Source organism: Thermoascus crustaceus (genome assembly GCF_041956765.1).
Source record: "Thermoascus crustaceus strain CBS 181.67 unplaced genomic scaffold VTN00scaffold_8, whole genome shotgun sequence".
NCBI lineage: Eukaryota > Fungi > Ascomycota > Eurotiomycetes > Eurotiales > Thermoascaceae > Thermoascus > Thermoascus crustaceus.
The window spans coordinates 1,326,348-1,350,155 of NW_027192534.1; the positions used below are offsets into that span (position 1 = coordinate 1,326,348).

The 23,808-nt window shown below is 51.9% G+C and overlaps 6 protein-coding genes across 6 annotated transcripts; 2 read left to right on the forward strand and 4 right to left on the reverse strand.

The window, feature by feature from the left end:
• Window positions 1-915: 915 nt before the first annotated feature.
• VTN00DRAFT_10031 (uncharacterized protein) lies at window positions 916-3,441 on the reverse strand (the record flags this gene model as incomplete). Its single annotated transcript, XM_069426643.1, has 3 exons — window positions 916-3,094; window positions 3,153-3,319; window positions 3,385-3,441. The coding sequence occupies 3 exons, from the start codon at window positions 3,439-3,441 to the stop codon at window positions 916-918; spliced, it is 2,403 nt and encodes an 800-aa protein (XP_069284630.1).
• Window positions 3,442-6,270: 2,829 nt separating this feature from the next.
• VTN00DRAFT_10032 (uncharacterized protein) lies at window positions 6,271-7,439 on the reverse strand (the record flags this gene model as incomplete). The annotated part of the gene is made up of 2 exons (XM_069426644.1): window positions 6,271-7,226; window positions 7,418-7,439. 2 exons carry the CDS (start codon window positions 7,437-7,439, stop codon window positions 6,271-6,273), a joined length of 978 nt encoding a protein of 325 aa, XP_069284631.1.
• Window positions 7,440-7,813: 374 nt separating this feature from the next.
• Window positions 7,814-9,342, forward strand: VTN00DRAFT_10033 (uncharacterized protein; the record flags this gene model as incomplete). Its single annotated transcript, XM_069426645.1, has 4 exons — window positions 7,814-7,904; window positions 7,980-8,086; window positions 8,155-9,112; window positions 9,212-9,342. 4 exons carry the CDS (start codon window positions 7,814-7,816, stop codon window positions 9,340-9,342), a joined length of 1,287 nt encoding a protein of 428 aa, XP_069284632.1.
• Window positions 9,343-10,521: 1,179 nt separating this feature from the next.
• VTN00DRAFT_10034 (uncharacterized protein) lies at window positions 10,522-14,307 on the reverse strand (the record flags this gene model as incomplete). Its single annotated transcript, XM_069426646.1, has 6 exons — window positions 10,522-11,018; window positions 11,072-11,167; window positions 11,226-13,478; window positions 13,540-14,064; window positions 14,126-14,156; window positions 14,221-14,307. 6 exons carry the CDS (start codon window positions 14,305-14,307, stop codon window positions 10,522-10,524), a joined length of 3,489 nt encoding a protein of 1,162 aa, XP_069284633.1.
• Window positions 14,308-14,870: 563 nt separating this feature from the next.
• On the forward strand, window positions 14,871-15,717 carry VTN00DRAFT_10035 (uncharacterized protein; the record flags this gene model as incomplete). Its single annotated transcript, XM_069426647.1, has 2 exons — window positions 14,871-15,130; window positions 15,195-15,717. 2 exons carry the CDS (start codon window positions 14,871-14,873, stop codon window positions 15,715-15,717), a joined length of 783 nt encoding a protein of 260 aa, XP_069284634.1.
• Window positions 15,718-18,080: 2,363 nt separating this feature from the next.
• Window positions 18,081-22,324, reverse strand: VTN00DRAFT_10036 (uncharacterized protein; the record flags this gene model as incomplete). The annotated part of the gene is made up of 3 exons (XM_069426648.1): window positions 18,081-21,157; window positions 21,213-22,170; window positions 22,244-22,324. The coding sequence occupies 3 exons, from the start codon at window positions 22,322-22,324 to the stop codon at window positions 18,081-18,083; spliced, it is 4,116 nt and encodes a 1,371-aa protein (XP_069284635.1).
• Between the last annotated feature and the right edge of the window lie 1,484 nt (window positions 22,325-23,808).

Here is a 23,808-nt window from a genome sequence, read left to right on the forward strand (position 1 = left end):
AAAAGGTGGTATCGGGGGGGGGTTGTAGGGGGGGACAAAAAAGGGCGTCGAGGGCGGAAGAATCTTCCAGGTGGGAGTGGAGGAGAGAATTTGCAGAGCGCGACTATCAGGTGGTGATAAACGCTGAGGTGGGCTGGGCTCGGCGGGGGGGGGTCTGCTCTCGTTTGGCGAGCGGGCGACCAGCACAGCTCTCTCAAAGACAGGCTTGGGAGAGACTCGGGGGCGAGGCTCAGGGGTCAGGACAGGTGGCCAAAAAAAATAAGACAACCAAGGGGACGGATGGCTTCTTGTCACCGACCAGAGCAGGACGAGCAGATGTTCTCTCTTCTTGCCTTGACGGTCGAACCTTCTGGCTCATGCTCGTTCCTTCCGCTGCCACACCGCCCGCCCTGGGCCCCGGCAGAACTCACGTGCGCGCCTCACCGCCGCCCGCGGGGCTCGCGTTTGTGACCGTTATCTGCGCTGATACGGCGCGTTACGGGCGCTATGTATTATTGTTCTGCTCAACACTTGGCCTTCGAGCACGCTGGCATGCTCTCCGCCCCGCCCAGCGACCCCTCTTACTCAACCCGACCGTGTCTGACTTTTCACACTCTTTTACCTAAAACTTCCCAGCCTGGTTCGTCAGGATTTGTCCCGGCCACGCCCCACCTCGCTCCTGGAGAGTTGGGCGCGCGCGGGTGACGTCGCGCGCCCTGATTGACGTAGCAAGGCTGCAACTCTGGATCAATAGCATCCATTACTCCCGTATTATGCTCCTGCCGGCCTTTTCTTGCCCTGGCACCCTGAAAGCCCAGAAAAATCATCGATGCCACTTGTTTACTACTACTACTACGGATGACATAGTATGGTACGGATAGTAGGTACATACAGCACGTTCTTCTTCTTCCGGAACACGGTCCCCCATGCGCCCTGCTAGACCATATCATCCCGCTCCTTGCTCTTCTTCTTCAGCAGCCACTTCTTCCGCAGCTTGCGGCGCTGCGACCCCGCCGGTTGCTCGACGGCCTCAGGGGGAGCTTGGAGCGGGGTGCCCGCCTCACCAGGGCTTTCCTCGTAAGGCCGCTCCGGGCTATTTCTCCCCAGTGGGCTGCGCATAGGGCGCAGCGGCCGCGATGGCTCCAGGCTCATCTCGAAGCTGGGGTTGGTGGGCAGGGGCGATAGCAGTGACTGGGTGTCTCGCTTCTCCAGCATCTCGTTCGGGCCGGCGCTCTTCTCCTGCGAAAATGCCATCCACGTTGCGCTTTTAGCGTCGTCAGCGTCGCCCAGATCGGCGATGAAGCTGGACGACCTCTGGGCCTGACGGGCCATGTAGAGCTTCGCCTGGTCCTCCTCCCCCATAAGGCTCTCCACGCGGCGCGGCATACAGATCGAGTTCGACCCCGTAGTGATCGTGGAATCGAACGAGTCGCGCGGGTGCAGTGGTATTCGCGGGACTTCGGGCATCTGGCCCATGAGCTGAGACAAGGTCACGTCTGAGTCATTCCCATTGATGTAGTAGCCGTTGGGCAGTTGCTCGGCTGCCGCAAAGCGGCCTTCGACAAGCCCCGAAGGGTGAATCGGGACAGGCTGTTTCCTTTCATCCCCGGGTCTGAATGTGTCCACCTTCACGTTCAACTCATCTCCCTGGGCTATGGCTTGCTCCACGGCTTCTCGGGGCGTGATATTCTCGTCGGCCGCGGCAGCATCAGCCCTCGGCCCTCCCCAGGTTCTCTGCCCTGCGGTGAGAATCCCGTACACCATGTACAGCCAGTTGAAGAACGGATTTAGAATGAACATCATTGGATAGAGCCATGCCTTGAAACGCTTCAACTTCAACCCGAAGTAGAACATGAGGAAGTAGTTGAGGCCTAAAGAGACTGCGATGAAGCCAACCGGCAAGTTTTGGATTCTGTTGGACGTCGTGATGATTGATATGATCATGATAAAGAAGAGCAGCGCCGTCGTTCGAATTGTATTCTGCATGAAACGTACCAGGCACAAGAGAGGATACCGCTTCCACAGTCGGATATCCGTCAGCATGCAGGCCTCGTTGGTAATAAATCCAAGGAACCAACGGCGTCGTTGCTTCAAGAGGCTTCGGAAAGTCTGGACTGCTTCAGTCTTGCAGAATGCACTCGTGCACATTTGGATTTGATATCGTTCCTTGGCCCCGATCATGAACAAGTGCGTGAGCCAGCGGTCTTCCCCCAGATGGCATTTCCCAAAGTCAAAAAGGTCCTCACATTGCTCTGCCTTGTCCGCAAAATAATATTTGGCCATCTTGCGGAATGCTGAAAACCGCAGTATGGTCAAGGCTCCCGGAAGACATGTCACAGATCCACAACCTGATTCGACGGAACGCTCGAAGAGTTGCCCGTGTATGTATTCCATGTCCTGCAAGATTGTGATGACTGAATTCTTCTCGGTTGTGGAGGTGATGACGCCCGTCATTGCAAGCATATTGTGCTTGCTTCCGGGCTTAAGCTCCATATCGTACATGAAGTTCTGCAGGCACACCCTATCCAGGATGCAATCCGAATCGATGAAAAGCACAAAAAGGTTGTCGTGGCGCTTGAGATACTCCGCATAGACCTTGTCTATCAACCTGAAGGTCTGTTTCTGACAATGTCGCTTCCCGCCGTGTTTAAACCGAGAGATCGTAATTCTCGCGCCTTTGTATGTCACATCAATGCTTTGAGGATAGCTTTTCAATGACATCGGGATTCCAAGGTGATTCGCAGTCTGGAGGTAGAGCTCGTCGACAGCATCTCCGTCGTATGACAAGAACACATGGATACAGTATGCTGGGTAGTCGCAGTCCACAACCGAATCGATTGCCTTGATCAAAACTGCCGGTTCTTCCTTGTAAACCGGCATCACAATGACTGTCTTCGGTGCGGTGCGGTCATCCAGGACTTCCTTTATCCTCTTTGTCCTGCCCAAGGAATTGGTTACTAGCCTGTAGATGCAAAAAAGCCATGGCACAATCAGAAGGATTGCGAATGTCCAAAAGGCAAACCACTGAAGAAACGATACCATGCGCTTTGGGAAGTACTGGGTCACGGTGGCCGGTAGAGGGAGGGTAACAACCATCACGGGAAGGAAGATTCCTCTGGATAAAACGTGAGCCTGGTTAGTCTCTCTTCAAGGGAAGGCGCCGTGAATCTTACCGGAATGCCGTGAAGAGTATCATCATAATCACCGCTAACACTTTAATACTCCAATGATCCGCTTTCTGAAAGACCTTGACCAGACAGTATAAGAACGCGGAGAGGAAGAGAAACCACTCGAGGAAAGCCGCCAGCATTACTGGCCCAATTATCGCAATATAAACGATCTTGAAGAGAAGAAGTCAGACTGGGATACTGGCGTAGTCGGCCACTAGGAGAGTTCTCGACTTACATCCTTGACCGGCCATGGTGCCGTGATTGGCGGTATCCCGTTTTCGTACTCCGCCATGATGTACCCTAGGCCTTCCTCCCCAAGTGCTCCGATGGTAACGGGGTTGAGCTCAGAGAGATGTCTCCTCTGGATATCCCATCAGAGACTGAGAAGCGTCAAAGAACAAAAGCTGAGTGAAGTTCGCGAATATCTGAAGCTCATAGACCACCGGCCTCCGAGACGGGTAACTGCAGCGGGGTGGGTTTGAGTCAAGGATTCAGGACCAGCTACTGGATCTGCACACGAGCAGGAAGGGTCAGTCATTATGCTCGATAATCAAGCCCATCGTAGATTTGATGACATGGTAACTTGTCAAGTAGCAGCGCAACCAGTGAGCAGTATCCACAAACGGGGTTCGCAAAGGCAGCGGTATACCGGCCATGATGTCTACCGAGTACCGCAACATCTCAAGTGAATCGGGATATAACTTCTATGTCAGAAGGATTTGCTTACCTCAAAACGAAGGCCTTCTTCCAGACCTCGGAGTCCACGCGATTCCACCCAGTTTGGTTCGTCCCGCCGAGCTGGCAAACAAAGACACCTGCTGATGGCAATAGGCAGTGGTCAAGTAATAGGATATTGTTTAGATGGACATGTCCAAGTAGAAGGTAGGTAACAATGTGAGGAAGCACCGATTGCTGAATGAGACTTATTCACAGAGACAAGAAGAAAGTGAGGAATAGAAACCAACTCGTCAGGCGAGCATGAGAAACCGCATTAGCATCAGCCGCCCGTACGACGCCGCGGGGGAAGTGGCATGAGGTTGTAAACGCAGTCGCTTCAGTAACAGGCAGGAGCGTGGCTGCATCCGCTTCATAGGGACAAACAGGCCACATCTTACTCTGGTCACTTGTACAACCTTGCTGCACAACTGCAGTGTTGCTGAAGAATCATGCCATAATGAGCTCCTTTGTTTGAAGCTGACTACGTACTCATATTCCTTTGTCGGGATTTGGCAGGTCTGATCTACGTCAAACCAGAGAATGGATCAGGTATGGTCAAGTGCCCTTTCTTTCATGCCTTCTCCCGTGAAACACGGAATCAAACTATCTGACAGCCGCGCGCATATTCAATGCCTTTATCACAGGTAAAAGCGGCTGCCAGGATTGTCAGCCCAAAGTTGTACTGTCTGTCTGGGCAAAGTCTCCAAGCAGTGACGTGACTAATACAAGTGCTACTAAAATATCGCAACTTTTCTATTGATCCTCGCCGACGAAAATAGGTACAAGTTCCAGCCAGCCAAATAAAGTCAGGTAGAATTTTTGTAATGCTCTCTGCAAAGTCCACAGCTCCCCAAGGACGCATCCTGTAAGTGCTACTAATGGAGCGATGGGGCTTTGTTGTTCCAAATCTTCTACCGCAAACGAGTACACACGAAGCTTATTGGTGGATCTCTAGAGATCAGCATCTCATCTGCATGAGCAAAATCCCATATTTAGCTCAGACTACTTTAAGCTTGGGGTACGACCTAACTTACTCAGGTGGCCTTTTGCCCTTTAGTCTTCTTTCCAAGATGCCACATTGACGCTTCCAGTAGAGCCATCACACTTCCAAGCGGTACCTACGTGCTCGGGGGTAATGTTCTATCTAGCCACTGAGTGATGGACAACAAAAAGGTGCATCAAGGGTAGCATTGGCAGTACCACCTTATGCCCAACCAAGCGCCAAAGTGGCATCCATGGTGTTCTGCAACCAAATTAGCGGCGCCAACGCCACAATCCCCCATGGCTTGCTCCTCGTGAACTCTCTCCATGGATCTGATCCATGCTAACTATTTTTCCCCAAACAACCAGCCTTTGTGACACCTGCGTCTCTCTGAGCGCCCCCGCATCCTGAAACTCGGAGTGCGTCTTTGTAGGTCATCTGAAACATTCCTATTTTTTCCTCTCCTGGATAAAGTTATCGCCCACTGGGGTTCTGGTCCTCCAGAAGAAACCTTGTGACGTTCCAAAAGATTCAGGATCTTTTCCAGCCAACATGCAAATGGTCCATGTCCTAACGACTTAGATTTTCCTGACCTTTGTTTTGCGCGCCAATTCTCAGGCTTCTCTTTTACGTTGAAGAAATATTTCCTGGTGACGAAATGTATATTTTACTCTTCCTACTGTAGCACACTGCTTGGAGTAGTTTGCGATGGTATGACACCATTTATGCTACTGTTACTTGGTTAATCCTAGAGAACTCAAAATTACCCTTTTCGTCAGAAAGCTGGGGTTTTTGTAGCAGCTCCTTCCTGCGAGTCTTTTCTCTGTTCATTTTTATCTACCCCGGTCATGTTGGCGATATCAAATTGGCCCAGACGATTAACAGCCTCGATGCTTTTTACCTTGGAATTATATGCAGGCGTTGGATCTCATGACTGCAGCAAGCGGTAAAAATATAGCATTCATCTCTGACAATCTTGTTAAATGCGATATAACATGCTCAACCCTGTGAGGAGCCCTAAAGGCGCCAACGGCGCTTTAAGTTCGCAGAACAGGTGTATATGTTATGACTTCCCCTTTTCTGACATAGAGAGCGAGCAAAACCCAGTGCGCCTTCCTGAATCCTATATCGTGTACCCTGACCTGACAGGACATCTCCATTAATGAACACAATATCCAAGAACAGCGAATACCAGAAGAGTGTAAAGAGTATTCCCAGAGTCTCCAAATACGCCTTGCGCCTCCAGATCTCATTTGCCTGTTGCTGGCACAGTTGCGTGATTTTTTCTTATTTAAAAAGTCCGGGGCGATGCCACTTCAAAGGGCATGTTTGTTTCTTTCATGACAGGTACCGTTAAATGTCAACTTTCCTATATCCGAAGTGAGTTCTAAACAGATAAGGATGAGATGAGAGAGTAGTAATTTAGCGATAGTGGACGTCATCGTTGCTGACGACACTGCCAATTTCTGACCAGCTGGTTGGAGTAATGGTGCCCTCAACTGGGTGACCAATCTCGCTCAATGTGCCATCGGAGGAAGTATCCGCGGTTTCATTCTGAATGTGGCTTGCGCTGCTCCCCACAAGGGAAGGCGCGGCAGAAATCAGCGCAGGCTCATGACCCTGTGGGTTGGCATATGGGTTGCTGATTCCCTGATTCTCTTGACTAGTCAAGTTGTTAGGATGAGCGTAGTAAAAATCTGGAGCCCCATCTTCAGTGTGGCTTGATGACCTCTGTGACGGAATGGAGAAGTATTCCGACTGAGCAAGCGATTCAGACTGCGGAACCTCATGGAAGCCAGAGCTGCCAAGAACCACATTTGAGGTCTCAGAGGTGGGAGTCAGGTCAACGAGCGACTCTGAAGGGTGATTGGACGATGTTTCTGATGGAATGTCAAGATGCAGTTTCTCTTTTTCGTTGGTCCCTGAGGGTTCCGGATGGTAAGCAGGTGGTGGCCCATCGTGTCTGCGGAGAACTTGTGCGCCGCCCGTAGTATTGATAGCCGTTGATGTTGCCATAGGATCCTCGAGATCTTCGAATTCTCCGGATTTCAGCAGATTACCATCCTTGTCCACAAGCTCATCGAAAGATCCAGCGGGACCGCTCTTCCTTCTCCGGCGTGTCTCAAGAAGCGCGGCACGACGCATGATCTCCTCCCGAGCCTTCCGCCTCCGCTCCTCAGCCGCCTCACCAACCTCTTCAGTCATAGAAATATCCTCTGTTAGAGGGTAAGACTGATCTCCCGGGTGGATATCATCTCCAAGGTTGTGGAGCGCAACCGCGATTTTTCGACGGGAGTTATTGAGCCATCGTCGAAACTGAGGACTTTCATAGACGGCGATTCCGGCGGCAACGAGAACGGAGACGGTGATGATGATTCCTAGCGTGTGTAAGTCAGCATGATATATAAAGAAAAAATCAGATCACAGCATATGTATAAAGTGCAAAGCTCGAGCACTGAATAGGTGCAACAAAGCGTATCGATAAGTGTCAACGGCGCATATCGGCCACACCGCCCGGCTAATCTGGGGAGATCATCTGTAACACGAAGCCGAGAGTAGTAGAACTAACCTTTTGCTAATGGAGCAGGCATTTTGAATACCTGGGTGGGAATTTGGATGGATAGTACTCCAGACAGGTAGCTGGAGCTTGGAAAAGAACAGAAGGCTGTCCCGAGCAAGGGAGACGGGGACGAGAGACGAAACGAGGCAGCCTGATTGACGTCGTTGTCGTCGGACTTAAGAGCGTGCCAGCGTCATCCCCGCCGATCACGCCCCGCTGCACGTGATGCCAGAAACCCTTATCCGCAAGCCCTAGATTGATGCCGTTTTCGGCCATCCCGTCTCTCCACCGCGACAACCGCCGGGAGATGTCATCACGTCTTCTGCGTGTACATGTATATCGAACAACAGCAGCCTTCGATCCTCTGCTTTTGAACCCTTACCTGAGGCATTCCATTGATGCAATATGTCTCGTCCAGCACCCCCGGCACAACGTAATCTGACTCTCACTGAAGAGTTGGAGAAGCTCGAGCAGTCAATCACCCTAACGCTGCAAGGTAAACAATGGACCTCGTTCTTGGGTTCGATGCAGACGGTCAGGGAGGATTGCTAACAACGGTCCATCTCTGCAGAAATTGATTCCAACTTTAGTCGAGCCCACCGAATTGTCACGACCAGTATCCTTCCCATCGTCGAGCAGTACGCGGAGCACTCGAGAGACGTCTGGGAGGGCGCAAAGGTCTGCAGACATCTATTCCCCAGTGACATTTAGGGGCAATTAATCTGACAGGATTATTTTCACCACAGTTCTGGAAACAATTCTTCGAAGCAAGCGCCAATGTCTCCCTGTCTGGCTACGAGGAGCAGCCGAAGGACGACTCGCAGCAGGACCAGACTCTGACGACGGCGGAGGGAGACACCAACGCCGCAACAGACACAACGCATACCACCCTCAACGAGGCTGCGTCGTACGAGACTCCATCTTCGGAGCATCTCGACATCGACCACCGAGACGAAGACATCGACCTCTCCTCTCTCACCCTATCTCACAGCAGCACGCCGCGGCCCCACCAGAAACGGAGATCCGGCGGCGACGAACCTACAACCTCGTCCATCCCTTCATACCCGTCATATGAACCCACCCTGCACCAGTCCGAACTCGGTGATCCCGATACGACAGAACATGGCGGTCTACCTACGACGCCTGGAAAGCAGCACCCGCAAGACATCTCGACGACCCCGACATCCTCACCGTTGCTTCCGCCCGCTCCCAGCGAGCACGAGTACGATCAACAATCGACAGCCAAGAAGAACCCGTACCGGAAAGCATCAGACCCGGTCCTGCACCGCATGCTGGACAAGACCTACCGCGTGCAGGCTACGCCCCTGGGCAAAGGCGGTTTCGGCGGCGGCAGGACCAAGTTCAATGTAACACCCAAGGACAAGCCTGCATTGAGATACCCATTCGACGACTCCCCGATCTCCAGCCCCGAGCTCGAGGCGCCGCAGCTGCATGAGGAGATCTTCTCCTCGCCCCTAAAGGCCCAGACCCCGGGCCGCAAACCGCGCTCGACCAGCCATTCTCGCGTCACTCCTAAGCCGGGCATCAGCGTGCTCACCCCGGCGAAGAAGTCAGCAGGGAAGGGGAAGCGGGCTGTCTGGGACAGTGATGACGATCTCGATGACGATGACGATTTCGGAGGATACAGCCCGCCGAAGACGATGCAATTCCATATCCCGCAGAGTCGGTTGATGAAGACGCCTGGTATGTTTCCCCTCCATTCTCTTGAAGCTTTTCGCACTTTTTTCCGCTCGTGAACTCCGTTGCAGTATATATTTTGCTGACACAGCCCCGAACCAACAGCCAAGGAAGCATCCAAACGCATCGTGACCGACCTACTCGCCACCGCAGGCGGAGATATCACGTCCGAGTACGAGGAGCAGAGTCCCAGTGTGATCGGGCGCGCTAAGGCGTTGGAGGATGAAACCTTTTAATTCGATCCGATTCAACTTGGTCCATCACCCATCTCCGTAATGTAGTGGGATCGCCTGAGCCTGAGGTTAGGGGCTGGGGGATGTACATAAATGGAAAAGAGATAAAGTGATTAATTACCTATTACAGGTTATAGATAGACAAGATATCTTGCACATAATGCCATGTCATGCCCTGTTATGTATGAGTATTTGTTTGTAGAGTTCTAGCTACCTAGCTAGCAACAAGAGCATCGCATAGCATAACGCAGATCCATTCATCAGGGTGACAAGAAAAAGGTAATTTCCATCATCCCAGTTCCAACACAACATTCTCCCCGAATAGCCAAGCACACGCAATATGCAAAATTTCATTTCAAAAGATCTGTTCCAACCGTTGTCATTCACATTTTCTGGTATGTACAAGACCCAAAGATTTCCGGAGACAGGGTATGTATGATCGCTCATTGGAACAGGAGGGACTGCTACACACCCATCCCTTCCACATAACTGCTAGGTAGAAGTAGGATATAAATCCAAAGAGAACAAACAGGTCGGAAACATGGTCTAAGAGACCTTTTGCCGTTGTATGCTGGAAATGTTTCATTGCTCGCTTGCAAAAAACAGTATCGAGAAAAATACATATGATGAAACTCAGGCTCAATTCCGCTAAACAAGAAAGGATCATTCCTCCCAAGGTCAAAGGGGGTAGCAAAAAAAGTTGGGTATAATCCTAATAGCAAAAAACGGAAAGGTGCTTGCTAGAACACATCAAACAGAAGGTAACTAGCTTCGGGCCTGCGGTAATTATTAAAAGCTGAAGCACCTTCCGGGAAGGGAACTGGGAGACATGATGTAGGGGGTATCGACCATAAGATGTTGATCGTGAACCAGGGGTGTTCGTTCAGGGGAAAACTTGTGGAGGACAAGTGAACAACGAGTAAGACAAGACCACACCATGATATGTACAAACATCGCTTACTTTGCGAAGAATCGGGTGCCTGGGAGTAATGAAGTCCCTGCTTCAGAGGCAGAAACGACAAGCGCTCCGAAAGGATTCACCGTCATAAGAACGACTGATCGATGCAAACCCTTAAAACGCCGATCTAGGAACATCGTGTCGGAACTCGTAGAAATGCAACGAAGCCAGCGTTAACCCAGGAACAAAGTCCCAGAAGAATAACGAGACCTAGTCTCTTAAGACTACTGCATGCCCATGAAGACCTCTTGACAGTTCTCAAGCAAGAACTTAAGAGCTTCATTCTTCTTCTGCACATCAGTCATTTCGCGTGCCAGACTCTCCGGTCTCATAATAGTCGGCGCGAACACGACGGCAATGTTCATGCTAGTCATTAGATTTTCCTTTTCGTGTTCAACAACGCGCTTCAGATGGAACATCAAGAACTCAAGCACGTCTTTATGAACGCGTGGCAGGTCTTTCAGGCAATTCTGCAATGCCTCAATGCGCGCAGAGTGCGATGTGATATCATTGGTCTCAAGGAGACTATCGTAGACATCATACGTTATGAGAGGCGTGGGCAGTTTCCGGAAGTATTGTTTAAGAGCAGACGTCACCGCGTGAATGTCAAGATCCGGATCGGAAAGATCGTAGTCGAGGGGAGAACGCTCAAAGCCTTCGCGGATAGTCTGGATTGCGGAGCTTGCCCCGGATTTACGATAGATGCCTTCCATGTCCATGCCTAAGAGACATAGATTAGTCTGCTGAAGATCAGTAAATAGAGGAGCAACGGACCTCGCAGTTCAACCTCCTGGATACAGCGGCTGACAATGTTAGGAATGATGGTCTTCTCGTGCTCAAGGCGTTGCTCGAGGTCGGTGCCAAAAAGACCTGCATGAACAGTACAAATCAGTCATGTGAAACCGAAACCGATAGAACTTAAACGTACCCGCAGGAGCAGCTTCCGCAGAAGGCTGGGAAGTACCATTCTGCTGTGTCTTCGATGCGGCTTGCTTATTCTTCTGATTGCCGAAGAACCCAAATGCTTGGCGGGTTGGGTCTTGGGTGTGAGACCGAGGCAACCCAGTTGCAGGATCCTGAGCCGGTGCGGTTGAGTTGTAGGGTACAGCTTCCTTGGGCTCACTGGACGAGAAAGCACCCTTGAGGCCTTTGGTAACACCCTTGGCGACATTTTGACCACCCTTCTTCCAGTTGAACTTTCTCGGCTGTCCCTTACGGATGCTAACAACTTGGGGCCCTCCTGGAACGACAGCTGCAGCTTCAGCTTCTTCTTGAATATTCGGGGCAGAAACGGAACCGGCGAGTTCGCCAAGTCTTAGAACCTCAAGAGCCGTCATCGACTTCTCTTTGTTGTGATAGATGCCGAGTCCGTTAGTAGGGCGGTTAGCTTCGTTGGAGTTGGCCTTGTACAATTCTTGAATCTGATGCACCAGTTGGTTGTTCAATTCTGCCAGCTGCGCGTTCTTGGATGAGAGCTGCTCGAATTCCTGGAAACTCTTTTCCTTCATGCGAGATAAATTCGCCAGCTCCTCGGCTACGTCACTGCGCTTCTGCATTAATTCCTCGATCTGAGGAGCGAACGAGTCCTTCAATTGCTGAATTGACTCGGCGAATTCTCGTAGAACGTTATTGGTAAGTTTGGCCACATCTAGAGGGGCTCCACTGTCCTTCTCTGCCTTGAGGTGATCGGTGAGAACTGAGAGTTCTCGGAGGACGATCTCCTTCTGCGCATCTAAAACAACCATGGTGGAACGCTTTTCGCGAAGTTCTGTGTTGAGCTGCGTAGCATCAGCGGTTGCATGAAGCGCAGCTTCAAGTTCTGCGATCCTTTGCTCTTTCTCTACCACTCTCTGGCGCTCCCTGCGCAGTTCATTTCTGAGCCAGGTGATCTCATCGCGGTTCTCAGGAGAACCGGGACCCGGGCTGCTAACATCCTGCGCAGATGTTGTTCCGTTTACAGGCGACTTAGGCCATTTCGAGTCCTTGGACAGGCGTGAGCCTTTGTCGCTGAAACTCCGGCCGTGACGCACGGAATTTGAAACGCGACGCAAGAAGGATTCGGCATTCTGAGTGCTATCGTCTGTTCCAAGGATTCGAGCTAGATCCTCATCCATGGAGAAGTCAATTCCCCCACTGTACCGAAGTCCCAGAGTCGGGGAAGCACCCAGGTCTATCCGTTGAGGCTCCGACTGCAAGGTACTAACGGACTCCGTTCGAGTGTGCTGTTGGGAATCGCTGCGGTTCTGGAATCCGACAGCGAAGTCCCCGGCGGTCTTCGCAAAGACCTTGCTACTGCCAGGCCTCTGAGAAGGAGACGTGATGTCTTGGGGAGCGCTAGAGACCGATGCAGATCTCTCGCTTGCAGTATCACCTTGGTCAGAGATTGGCTTCACTGGGGGAGACCCAACCTCCTTTCTGTGAATGTGATGCAACTTGCTCTCGAGCGAATCCCCTCTCTTAGGAGGATACTGCATGGTGGAAGCTGGCGTCGTGAAAGATCGTGTCGACTCTGTTGACCCATTCTCATGGAGTTTGCGAAGGTCATTTGAAGGACGAGAAGGCGTGGAGTTTGTATCCTGAGCAGGTCTCTGCGAGGCCGGTGAAACGGCTTTCGAGGACTCCTTATCCTGGGAATTTGCCGGGCTGGTGCTGTCCGGCGGGCTCGTTGTGGATGTGGGCGTGCCTTCCTTAAAGTTCAAAAGATCAGTCCTAGAGCTGCGTTCAGATCCAGATCTCCTGCCCCTAGGGGCATCCTGCAGCTTAAAGCCGTCGCGGCTGTCATTGTCATTCTGAGAGCTTCTTGGTGAGGAGACACTTTGTTGATGGTTCCTCTCGGGAAGCGTAGGTGCATGAGCATTACTGGATCCATCTTGTCGCCAGCGGGATGGATCAATATCTGCGGGTTCGCGACCCTTCTCCTGGTACGCGATATGTGGAGAGGGGTTCTCTGAAGGAGTCTCATGCAACGGTGGTTGCTGGAGATGCTCATGCCTATCGTTTGCTTTAGAGGAAGCTCCCCCAGATCTTGTGGAACGACCCTCTGCAGCTGGATCGAAAGCAACGGGTATGAGAAATTCTTCACCGCCCCCACCACCACCACCACCAGAATCTGCTTCTGACTTGTGAGAGAAGATAGATTGGCGGTTACTGCGATAGGTGCTTGAAGGAAGTATGAAATTATCTGCAACATATAAAGTCAGTCCAGGATGACCAAGGTTAAAGTGACGAAATGGCCTACTCACCTTGGTTAGCTGGCTGGCGTGCTGAAGAATCCTCGACTCTGCCACTGTCCTGGACAGCGCGGTTATCTGCTTGTTTGTTATGCGTTGGTACCTCCGTTGAGGGCTCGTGACGCGACTCTGGGGCCCGGTTCTCTGGTTCTTCAGGTGGGAGCGACGGTAAAGATTTATCCAGCTTCATCCCCGCCGGGACGGGCTTCTTGGCCTGAGGGGCAGCGCGCCTCTTGCGCCGTCTCTGCATCAAGGCATCATGGCAATCCATACAAAAGATACCTTGAGACGTCCGGGCGTAACGCAGATTTTCAATCTTTCTCTTGCAGTTTCGACATTTGAAGCAGTTTGAGCAAAATGCCTGGTCACCAGTAAGGAAGGCCAAGTCCTCGATCTTGTTTCCGCACGAACTACAGCTGTAGGTGCAGTTGTTACAAATTAGAGAACCGTCTCCAAGCAGAAGGAGGTGCGCGTCCGAGTCAAGAAGAGTGCCGCATGTGTTACAACGGAAGCAGTCGATATGCCACCTGTTCCCCGCTGGATTCGACGTCAGCTACCATCAAGTAACCAATGCATGAGAGGCACGATGCGAACTCACCAAGTTCGAACGCTTTTCCTTCTTCAAGCATCTACAAATACAAAATACGGTCAATGCGACAGACACCAGGAAGCCAATTTTCGAGGATACCATACCTCTCCACAGCCTTTACACAAGTAAGGAATGTCATCCTGATCCATAGGGGAATCAGGATACCCCGCGGACGACTCCATTTCCGACATACTCTCCAATGTGTTCCTCGGCTACCCCCAAGAAAGTCGCAGGCAGTGTTGCGACGCTGTCGTGTCAAAAATGTTCTTTGGACGCGAGCAATGACGTGTATGACTGCGAAGGAGGGTCGCGACTACAAAGCATTCGAAAGAATACAGTTCGAGGGGGTATCAAGATAAGAAGCGCGCGGCGTCTGTGTTTGCAGTGAACGGGGTTCTCTATCCTTGGTGAAAGCCACTCAGCGCCAGGTGAATTGGAAGACCGCAACACTAAACGGGCGCGGATAGAGACACAGCGGCTGGAATGTATGCGGCTGTACAGCGGTTAAGGGATTCAACCCGAGAGTTCATGAAATCTGGAGGGGAAACAAGAGACGGAAGTCAGCTCACTAACAGGAGTGATACAAATGGTTAAGATCCAGGAACAAGAACAGTTTGGCATAGTCATCTGTACAGTCCCGTGGATCTTGGACTACAGTCCATGGGCCGGCGGAGTGTAACAGATTACTGGGAACCGGAGAGGGTCAAGCACGCGGAACGCACCAGAGACGATGCCGCAATGGGCATAAGATTCAATGATTGGAATAGGAGGTTGCGGCGCCGCCCTTGCGACTTCTGGCAGGATAGCAGATCGAGGACGAAAAACACCGACGGTTATCTTGTGCGGACAGACGCAGGAGGGCGCGTCGCGGGAGGAGGTTGAACGAGAGGAGAGGGGATTGGAGGATCTCGACAGGAGATGGAGGGACGAAGATGGACGTCTGAACAAGGGTGGATTGTGGGGAGGAGACGGGAAAGGAGGCGATGAGGATGATGAATTGGCTGCGAAACAGCGGTTGGGTCTGGACTTCGGGGCCCCAGTCGAGAGCTCTGAGGCTGTTCGCTGACGAAGCGAGCAGAGACGCAGCAAGCCACCACGAGCCGCAGGTTCCAATGTGCACTGGCACGAGGGAGTCGCTGCAGCACTTTTTGTGGTGGTTGCAGTATATCTCTGTGCACCACTTCGGTACTCCGTACTTTGTTGAACTTCTGTCGAGTGTGGAGCAGGTTTCAAGGCCGGACAACAAATGTCCGCGGTGCTCAGACGACGTCTGTCTTGCTAAGACACTCGTCAAGGCACCCCTCCCAGGGCTAAGCGTTCGTAAGCAGCAAATAGGCGCGCAGGATGGGGGATGCGATAGCGCAGACCGCGAGTCTTCAATGCCAGGGGCAACCCAGCAGCGCACGGCCTGGCAGGGGGGAAAGCCCAGCGCCCCCGTGTCCGGACGGCGCGCGGTGGTAGGGGCAGCGCCCGGCGTCAGACTATCGCCGACGTGGGGATATCTGAGCACCCTCGAGCGAGGAGCCAATGATGGTGTCTGCAACGGACGCGGGACAGAGAACAAGAGTCTGAGAACAAACAACACAGATAGATGTCAGTGATGAACCGGATGTCCAGGGAGTTAAAAGACAGTCGACGCTTCAGGCACAGCCGCCATTGGCCTCCCATGGGAGAATGCCGTTCATGAGGCTAAATATGGAACATGGGGGAATGCAGCGCCCTTGGTTACAGGTGTCCTTCTCACGTGGATGCAGTCGAGCGCTCTTGAAACACTGTTTGCCATCCCCTGCCAGTCCCCTTTTTTCTCTTTCCTCGTTGGAATCAAGAAAAGCTTGGTTGTGTGGAACACAAGGACGCCTGGCCAGATACTCTCTTCCCTCGGCCGGTGGAGCCCTGTTCGCGCGGCGGTGGACCCAGCTGGATGTCTGGCGGGACCGCGACTTTTTCAACCGTTATTGTTATTGAGATAGCCCGTCATCCAGCGACACAACGGTCATCGCATATCTTCCCCTATTGTATAGATTGCGTAGGCGGTACAACAGCTCTGTTCTATGTATATCATCCAGGGATCTGCTGTCGCACAGAGTTGCGGAAGAGCAACCCCGGAAAAAGAACACATACGGATGGAGATTAAAGCCTGAATTCTTGTCCCGGCCTATGGCAGGCCCTGAGAGCTCGATACGGCCGCCCTACGGGGGATTTTTCTTATTACTACGTTGCATCCGCTTTTAGACTCTTGGGTCGCAGGACCAAGACCACCAGCACTTGCAGCACCGCCAGAACCCATGGATCTCATCTCTCAGCTCCTGGCTGCTTCCTGCATCCTGCCCGCCGGGCGTGCATCATCCCTTACGGACTAGACCAGAGAAAGACAGCGGCCCCTCGTCTCGTGTTTCTGGAAGCCTCTGACATGGTGAAGATGCCGTGCCAGCCATGTGTTCTCATCTCCCGCTTTTCCTCTAGTCGGCCCCTGCAGATGTTCCGCGGGTTGGACGCCAGGAACCTGAAACACGGGAATCACGTGCTGTCACCCGTGGCCTGCAGAGAGAGGGCGCCGATCGTCCCCCTTACGGTCGCGGGTACGGAGGGCGGGATGCGCCATCGGGCGCGGAGAGAGAAGAGCATACATGGTCTTGTCGTGATGGAGGGCCTTGAGACATACCTCCGTTTTATCTCTTCCGGCGTTGTTCTGGAATGTATCAGGAGAAACACGGGATAATAGAAGCGTCGTCAGTCCCGTCAATCGGTCAGTGTCGTCAACCTCTCTTCTGGGATATGTGCCTGTAGATCGTGGGATCCCGTCTGGGTCTAGAAGAAGCCTCTTTGGGCGATTATTGCCTCAAGTCTTGAAGTATGTATTTTTCTCGTCTAGCTAGCACCGTTCTTATTCGTCGATAAAAAAGAAAAAAATCTCCGATGCACTTCCGAGCTGAAGATGCGCAGTACCTAATACACGGTATACTGTAGCCGTGTGATGATATCCTTTTCTCTCTTCTGTACTGTAGTCGTCATCGATGGATGACGGATTACGTGTCTGTCAAAGTCAGCATGGATTTGCATTTGGGACGGATGAAACTTTGATAGCAGCCTTGATGAGGAGTACTGACTTATGCATAAGGATCTGACAAAAAAAAGAATACTTTCTCTCAAAGCAGTGAGGTGGTTGTAAATAGTAATAATAAGAATAATATTCTCTTTACTGATATTATATTCCTCTGCAGAGGGAAAGTTGGAGAGTTGGAATTTAGTTTCGGAAACTCCATGTGCTTTCGATATGGTTTTCTTTCTTTCCTAGTAAGTAATTACAGCAATAACTCGGGTCCTTGGTACCGGACTGTACAAGAGCTGCGTTTGGGGAGGGGGTAATTCCTCTGTCCGTTCTCCGGCGCCGAATATATATATATATTCCCGTCTTGTATGACGACTGATGCTTGGCGGTTCAAATATCGACGCACGGCACGTATTGCAAGTAAGCACGATCCTGGTAGATAAAAAATTGCGCCCACACGTAAGCTCCAAGGTAAGCTTCATTTTATTTCCGTAGGGGAGTTGTCGATTGACAGATAAGCTGGAAGGGCGAATCCTCCAGTGCCACTCACACTACTAACTCGGTGTTACTTACGGAGCCGGATTGGAGCGTCGGAAAAGAGAAGTAATGACTTCAACCAGAGTGCGTGAATATAAATCTAAATATCTGAGCGCCACTAACGATGCAAGCAAATTTATGTATATAGATATATATATATATATGTGCATGCAAATCGAAATATTCATCTCAGGAAGTAAATAAACATGCAACATCGGAGCTTTTAGATCCATCTCGCCGAAAAGACAATCAAATCTATAAAGTAAATACACCCTGAAACCGTAGCAAAAAATAACGTACCCAAACGATAAATCTAAAACAAAAATCATCGTCCCGGCTTTGATCTACCTTGCTATATATATACTAGAGATCGTTCCATCAAAGAGACTGGTGGAGCACGTTCGTCCGATAGCTCTCACTCCGCTCGATAAGCTCCGCGTGCGTTCCTTGCTCGACGCATCGCCCGCCCTCGATCAGGAAGATGCGATCCGCGCGGTGGATCGTGTTCAGACGGTGTGCGATGGCGATGATCGTGGTATGCTTCGCGACTGACGCGAGCGCCTCCTGGATACGCTTCTCGGACTCGACGTCCAGAGCACTCGTCGACTCGTCCAGCAGCAGCAGCCGCGGCTTCCGCACCAGAGCCCGCGCGATCGACAGGCGCTGCCGTTGACCACCGGAGAACTGCTTTCCGTCTTGGCTGCAGACGGTCTGGTACCCGTCCGGCAGGGCCATGATGGTGTCGTGGATGTTCGCGAGGCGGCAGGCCTCCTCGATCTCAGCCTGTGTGGCTTCGCGGCCGGGGCGCGCGCCGAGCCCGATGTTGAAGGCCACGGTCCCTTCGAACATGACGTTCTCCTGTGGCACAAGGGCGATGTCATCCCGGAAGGAGGTTCCCAACTGCTTGGTGATATCGACGCCGTCGATGAACACAGACCCGGAAATCGGGCGGTAGAACCGCTCGATCATGGAAAACGTTGTAGACTTGCCTGACCCGCTTGGACCGACAAATGCGCAGAATTGGCCCGGAGCAATGTCGACGTTCAGCCCGTTAAGAATGGGCTGCTCTGGTCGAGATGGGTATGTGAAGTGGACGTCTTGAAGTTTCACACCGATACCGCCCCTTGGAGCAGAATCGGTTATACTGGTGTTGATCTTTTCGGCATCTGCTTCGATATCTTTCGTCTTCTCGTCGTGCAGGAGCAACTTCTCGTCGATCCGGTGACGAACTCTCTGCTGATCTGGTGCGACCTCATCGACGTCCGAACGTGTGGTCAGCAGCTCAACGATGTTCCCCGCTGCAACACGCGCTTTTGAAACGTCAGGCGCCAGCGCAAACATCTGTCCACAGGATTGTGTGCTGAAAAGGAGAGCAGGAAGCACGATGAAGAATTGCGTCTGCGTGTACTTCCCAATCATGATTTGTCTCGAGCCCCACCAGTATGCCAGAGCGTAGACAAGGTTGGCGATACTGAAAGCCAGCGAGAGCCATACATTGCCCCAGGCGATGGATTTCAGACTTGCTTGGTAAGGAGCCTTTAGAGCTCTGTTGTAGACTTCGTACGATTCCTTCTCTAAAGAGAACGCGGAGACTATCTTGATATTGTCTACCGCCTCAACGGTAAGTGAAGTCGCCTGGGCAAACGCCTTTTGATGTCTTTCTGCGAACTGGGCCTGCACTCGGATTCTCATTAGACCAGAGAAAAGGAGGACTGGGATAGTGCCAAGAAGCACGACTGCAATTCTCCACGCGATTGCATGTGAAAGGACAATTCCGGTAATCAGGTTGACCGCAATCGAAAGTATGAGACCAATAGTTGTCCCAGTCAAGCCACTCAGCGCAGTAGCGTCACTGGTAATATATGAGATTAGAGTCCCGGGTGTCCGACCGTCGGAAGCGTGCCACTGGATTGTCTGGCGAAGCAGGGATCGCAGGGACAGAACCCTGATGCGGTACAGAATCTTGTCAGCGGCCCATCCGAATGCGGAACCGCTGACAAAGAAGGCCGTGAATACAATCAAAGCAAGTATAAAGAACATCAGACCGTAGAGATGGCCACTATGCCGGATACTCTCAGCTCCTCTGCAGGGGCTGAGACTTCCCACAGTATGACCAAAGATAACAGCCTCGCCGGAGTAAGTCCCTCCTATGATGGCCGATGCGGCAAGTCCGATGAGGATATAAAGTAGATTCGGCCGTATCAAGGGGAATGTATGTTTCACTGTAGACCACGCAGAGTACTTTGGTTTCATTTTGTCTTTCTCGTCATCTTGCTTTTCTGATGGTGTTCGTGACGGTTCTTCGATGGCGGTTGTATCGTCGGAGGTATCGGAATTGGCATGGTTAATCAAAGCTTCCTTGTCAGAAACATTGAGTTCGGCAGGTGTCCTTTCGACAGAGGATTTGCTGATGGTGTCGCCGCTGATGGAGGTTGCGGCGCTCATCTTTCCTAGATTTTGTAGCCGCACCATACCAGCATATATCCCATCTCGGGCGACAAGATCCAGATGTGTACCCTGTTCAACGACCAGTCCCTTCTGCATAACGATAATATTGTGAGCATCTTTGGCCGTTGCTAAGCGGTGTGCGATAGACACCGTCGTGATGTTCTCTGACACTCTTGCCAAAGAGGACTGGATCAGTTGCTCGCTGGTCGAATCTAGAGCGGCTGTAGCCTCATCTAGAAGGAGAAGACGAGGTTCTCGGACAAGAGCACGGGCGAGAGCGATGCGTTGTTTCTGTCCACCGCTCATCTGGTTCCCTGATACACCAACGCTCGTTGCAAGCCCATGCGGAAGGGCTTCGATGAAGGTCAGTGCATTGGCCATGGCAGCTGCATTCCTTACAAGATCCACAATCTCGGAGACACTGCTATCACACGCAGCTAGGGCTTCTTTCTCTGGAATCCCACTTCTAATCCTTTCTGTCAGATCCGGTAGTGTGGAATCGAGGAGGAAAGGGATTAAGTGGCGGTGCTTCTCGGCTGCAGAATTAACAAGACCGTGCGCAATGTTCTCCAGAATCGACCGGTCAAGCAGAGAAGGCTCCTGCTGTACAAGGCCAATGTTGCCCCGTAGATAGCGAACGTTTAAGTCTTTGAAGTTCCGTTCACCAATTAGAACATCGCCGCTAGTCGGATCATAGAACCGCTCCAGAAGAGAAACAATGGTAGATTTACCACTGCCTGAAGACCCGACGATAGCAGTGTGCTTCTTCGGAGGTATCTTGAAATTGATGCCATGTAGAACAGGAGCGTCGGGACGGGACGGATAAGAGAAACGGACATCCCTAAATTCAATCTCATCTGTCGCGAAAGAGGCTGTTTGATCACCGTCTGGTGAGGTACTGTCGATAGCGGACTGCCTGTTAATAGTGGAAAAGAGCCTATCCGAGGCATCTGCCGCCGCTGCAAAGATATGGACGAAGGGCGCAACCTGGCTGAGGATGAAAGAAGCTAAAGGAATAGTCAGCCGTCATTTCATAATTGACCCGGTTCTGGGGTGACGAACAATCAAGGAGAACAAATATGACAGTGTAAACCGATCCGACAGACACGCCCGACCCATTGTTCTCAACGGAATCTGCAATCATCCTGCTACCATACCAGAAGGCGAGAGCGTTGGATGAGTAGGCAATAAAATACAACAGACCCAGCTGAATGGCATGAGTAATTGCTTTCTTGAGAGCATCCATGCGCGACTGGCTGAGATGTTGCGAGAATAATGTTTCCAGACGCTCGTTTGCATTGAAAGCGTGGACCAACGGCAGATGTGACAGACTAGACGATGCGATCGACGTAGCGGCATTGACATGCTCCGTAATTCTGCCGGCGTACTTTTTGATGTAGTGACCTCCAACGAAAGCCATTAAGAAGTAACAAGGAACGACCGACACAAGCATACCGGCGATTTTGGCGACCTTGATAAATGCGACTACATAGGACGCGACGAAGTACGAGATAGTTGTTATGCAAATGCCTACTTTCTCGGATGTGCCTGACTGCACCACTTCGATATCGGTAGCAAGCCGCGACACCACGTCGCCGGAGGGGAGAGAGTCGAAAAAAGATTGTTCTTGCTTCAGAAGGCTGTCGAAATACCGCTTGCGCAGGCGTCGGACCAGACGTTCGCCAACCAGACTCCAACACCCAAAATGGATGTAAAGGAAGAAAAAGTTGGCAATTGTGATGTATATGACGTACAACACTTTCTGGCGCACGCTCGATGTGAGAGCTTCTTGGCTGCCTTCTGTTGTGTCGCAGGTTGACGAGTTCAGATTGTTAATGAGCTGACCAAAGACGATACCGAGCAAGGGAAATGGAAGGCCGGCAGCAATGGCAAATATGACACCCCCGATTATGAGGAAAATATCCGTTGCTGTTGGCTCTGACGCGAAGAGGAGACGGAAGTAAGCAGATCCTTGCTGGAGGTTTTTCTTGGTCGGGATATATTTCGACAGCGACCATCGCTTTGAACGTCAGCACCAGATGCTTCTACTACGGGTGGACCATAACAAGACGTGAAAATCAGCCCGAACGTACACTTTTGGATTGCCGCTCTTCCTTTGTCTCATTGGGGTTCTCTTGCCTGTCTGCAGGCTCACCCGGCGGTGTTTCAGCCATCTGAACCGTTTGGGTTGTCAACGGTTACGACCTATGCCATTGAAATTGGGTGGTTAAAAAGCGAGAACTCAGCTGCTGAACAGCACCCTTGACTTGGTTCTAACGAAAGGAGAGTGTTTGTTCAAGGGGACCGCCGGCACCAGAGACCCCGTGTGAAAAGCTGGCTCGAACAGATCATCTGAGTCTTTTTGGGCCGTGCAGCAAGAGCAGCGAGGGTTGAACACGCTCTCGTATCACCCCAAAGAAGCCAAGAAGATCGGAGCTCCTCGAGGGAGCTAAGGACGGCTTGAGCAGCGCCAAGTCAGAGCAATTGCTAGCAATTAGTCAATAATTGATCAGTTTTCTCGACTAAAAAGAGACTCTCGTGAGCTTTCTGGAAGCCGGTGGACCTGTTCATGTCACTCCGGAGTCCGATGGGCCCACCAGGGAAAACCCACACACAACTGCCAGCCTGCCATCATCTGGACCTGACGGCAGTGGTAACCGCACCTGTGGAGCTGCTTCGATGACGAAGAAAGCGAGGAATCGGAGTCGATTCGGGGAGGCCATCAGGGCCTGGAAAGGGGAGAGCGGATGGCGATCCCCACATGAAACGGGGGCCAAGATTTCCATTTTTTCTTTTCCAGGCTCTCTGGCTGCTAGCATCATAAAGTAGCGATGAAACGGCGGGATAGGGAAAAAGGGCGGGCCACGCGCAAAAGGACGTAACGACTTCGCAGTGTTAGGGCAGCGTGTGCCACGGTTCATCTAGGGGCGGCCTAGCCCTGGCCGTTAGCGCTCCTTGTGCGCGGCCGCCGCATCTGATTGCTTCATCTGATAACTTTGCTCCCCGGCCCACTGCTGTTTTTCTCCGCTTTATTTGCCTGTTCGATCGGTCTCTGGACCGGGAGATCCGTAGCACGCTCCGGTGCATCTGTCAATCTTCTCTCCATGAGTCCTAGACTCGGTTTCTTCAGCGCTGGCCGAGGGTCAGCATAGCCCTGCCTGCAAGCCGCCAAGACATCGCCTCCGAAATATCCTGGGCAGTGGGAGAGAGATGAGCTGCGCTCAGGTGGGATCGGACATCTCGTCTCCGCGTTACATGCGCCGAGGACGTCCGCTGGTACGAAGGGTGCACGCAATGGGTCTGTTGAGGAGATCTTTTGCCTCTTCTGCTCCCTCGTCTTGTCCGCAAGAAAGACTTCCCGCCGTGCCGCTGCCTCATGTGATTTAATCTAATCTGATTGATAATCACCGGTTCTCCATACACTTTCTGCCTAGCCGTCGGATAGACATGACAAAACAACGCACCACCGGGCAGATCCCGGCTCTTGAAGTCTAGGAAAATCACTAGAGATATGCTTACGTAGCAAGAACCCCGCATATAGTAGCATCCAGGTTTTCACACCACGGTACGCACCTTAAGGCGTACGGTATGCTCCTGGGTTCCCAAGCGGTTATGGCGCCTTCCTCCTCTCACCACCGCCTTTGTCATCATCCTGAGC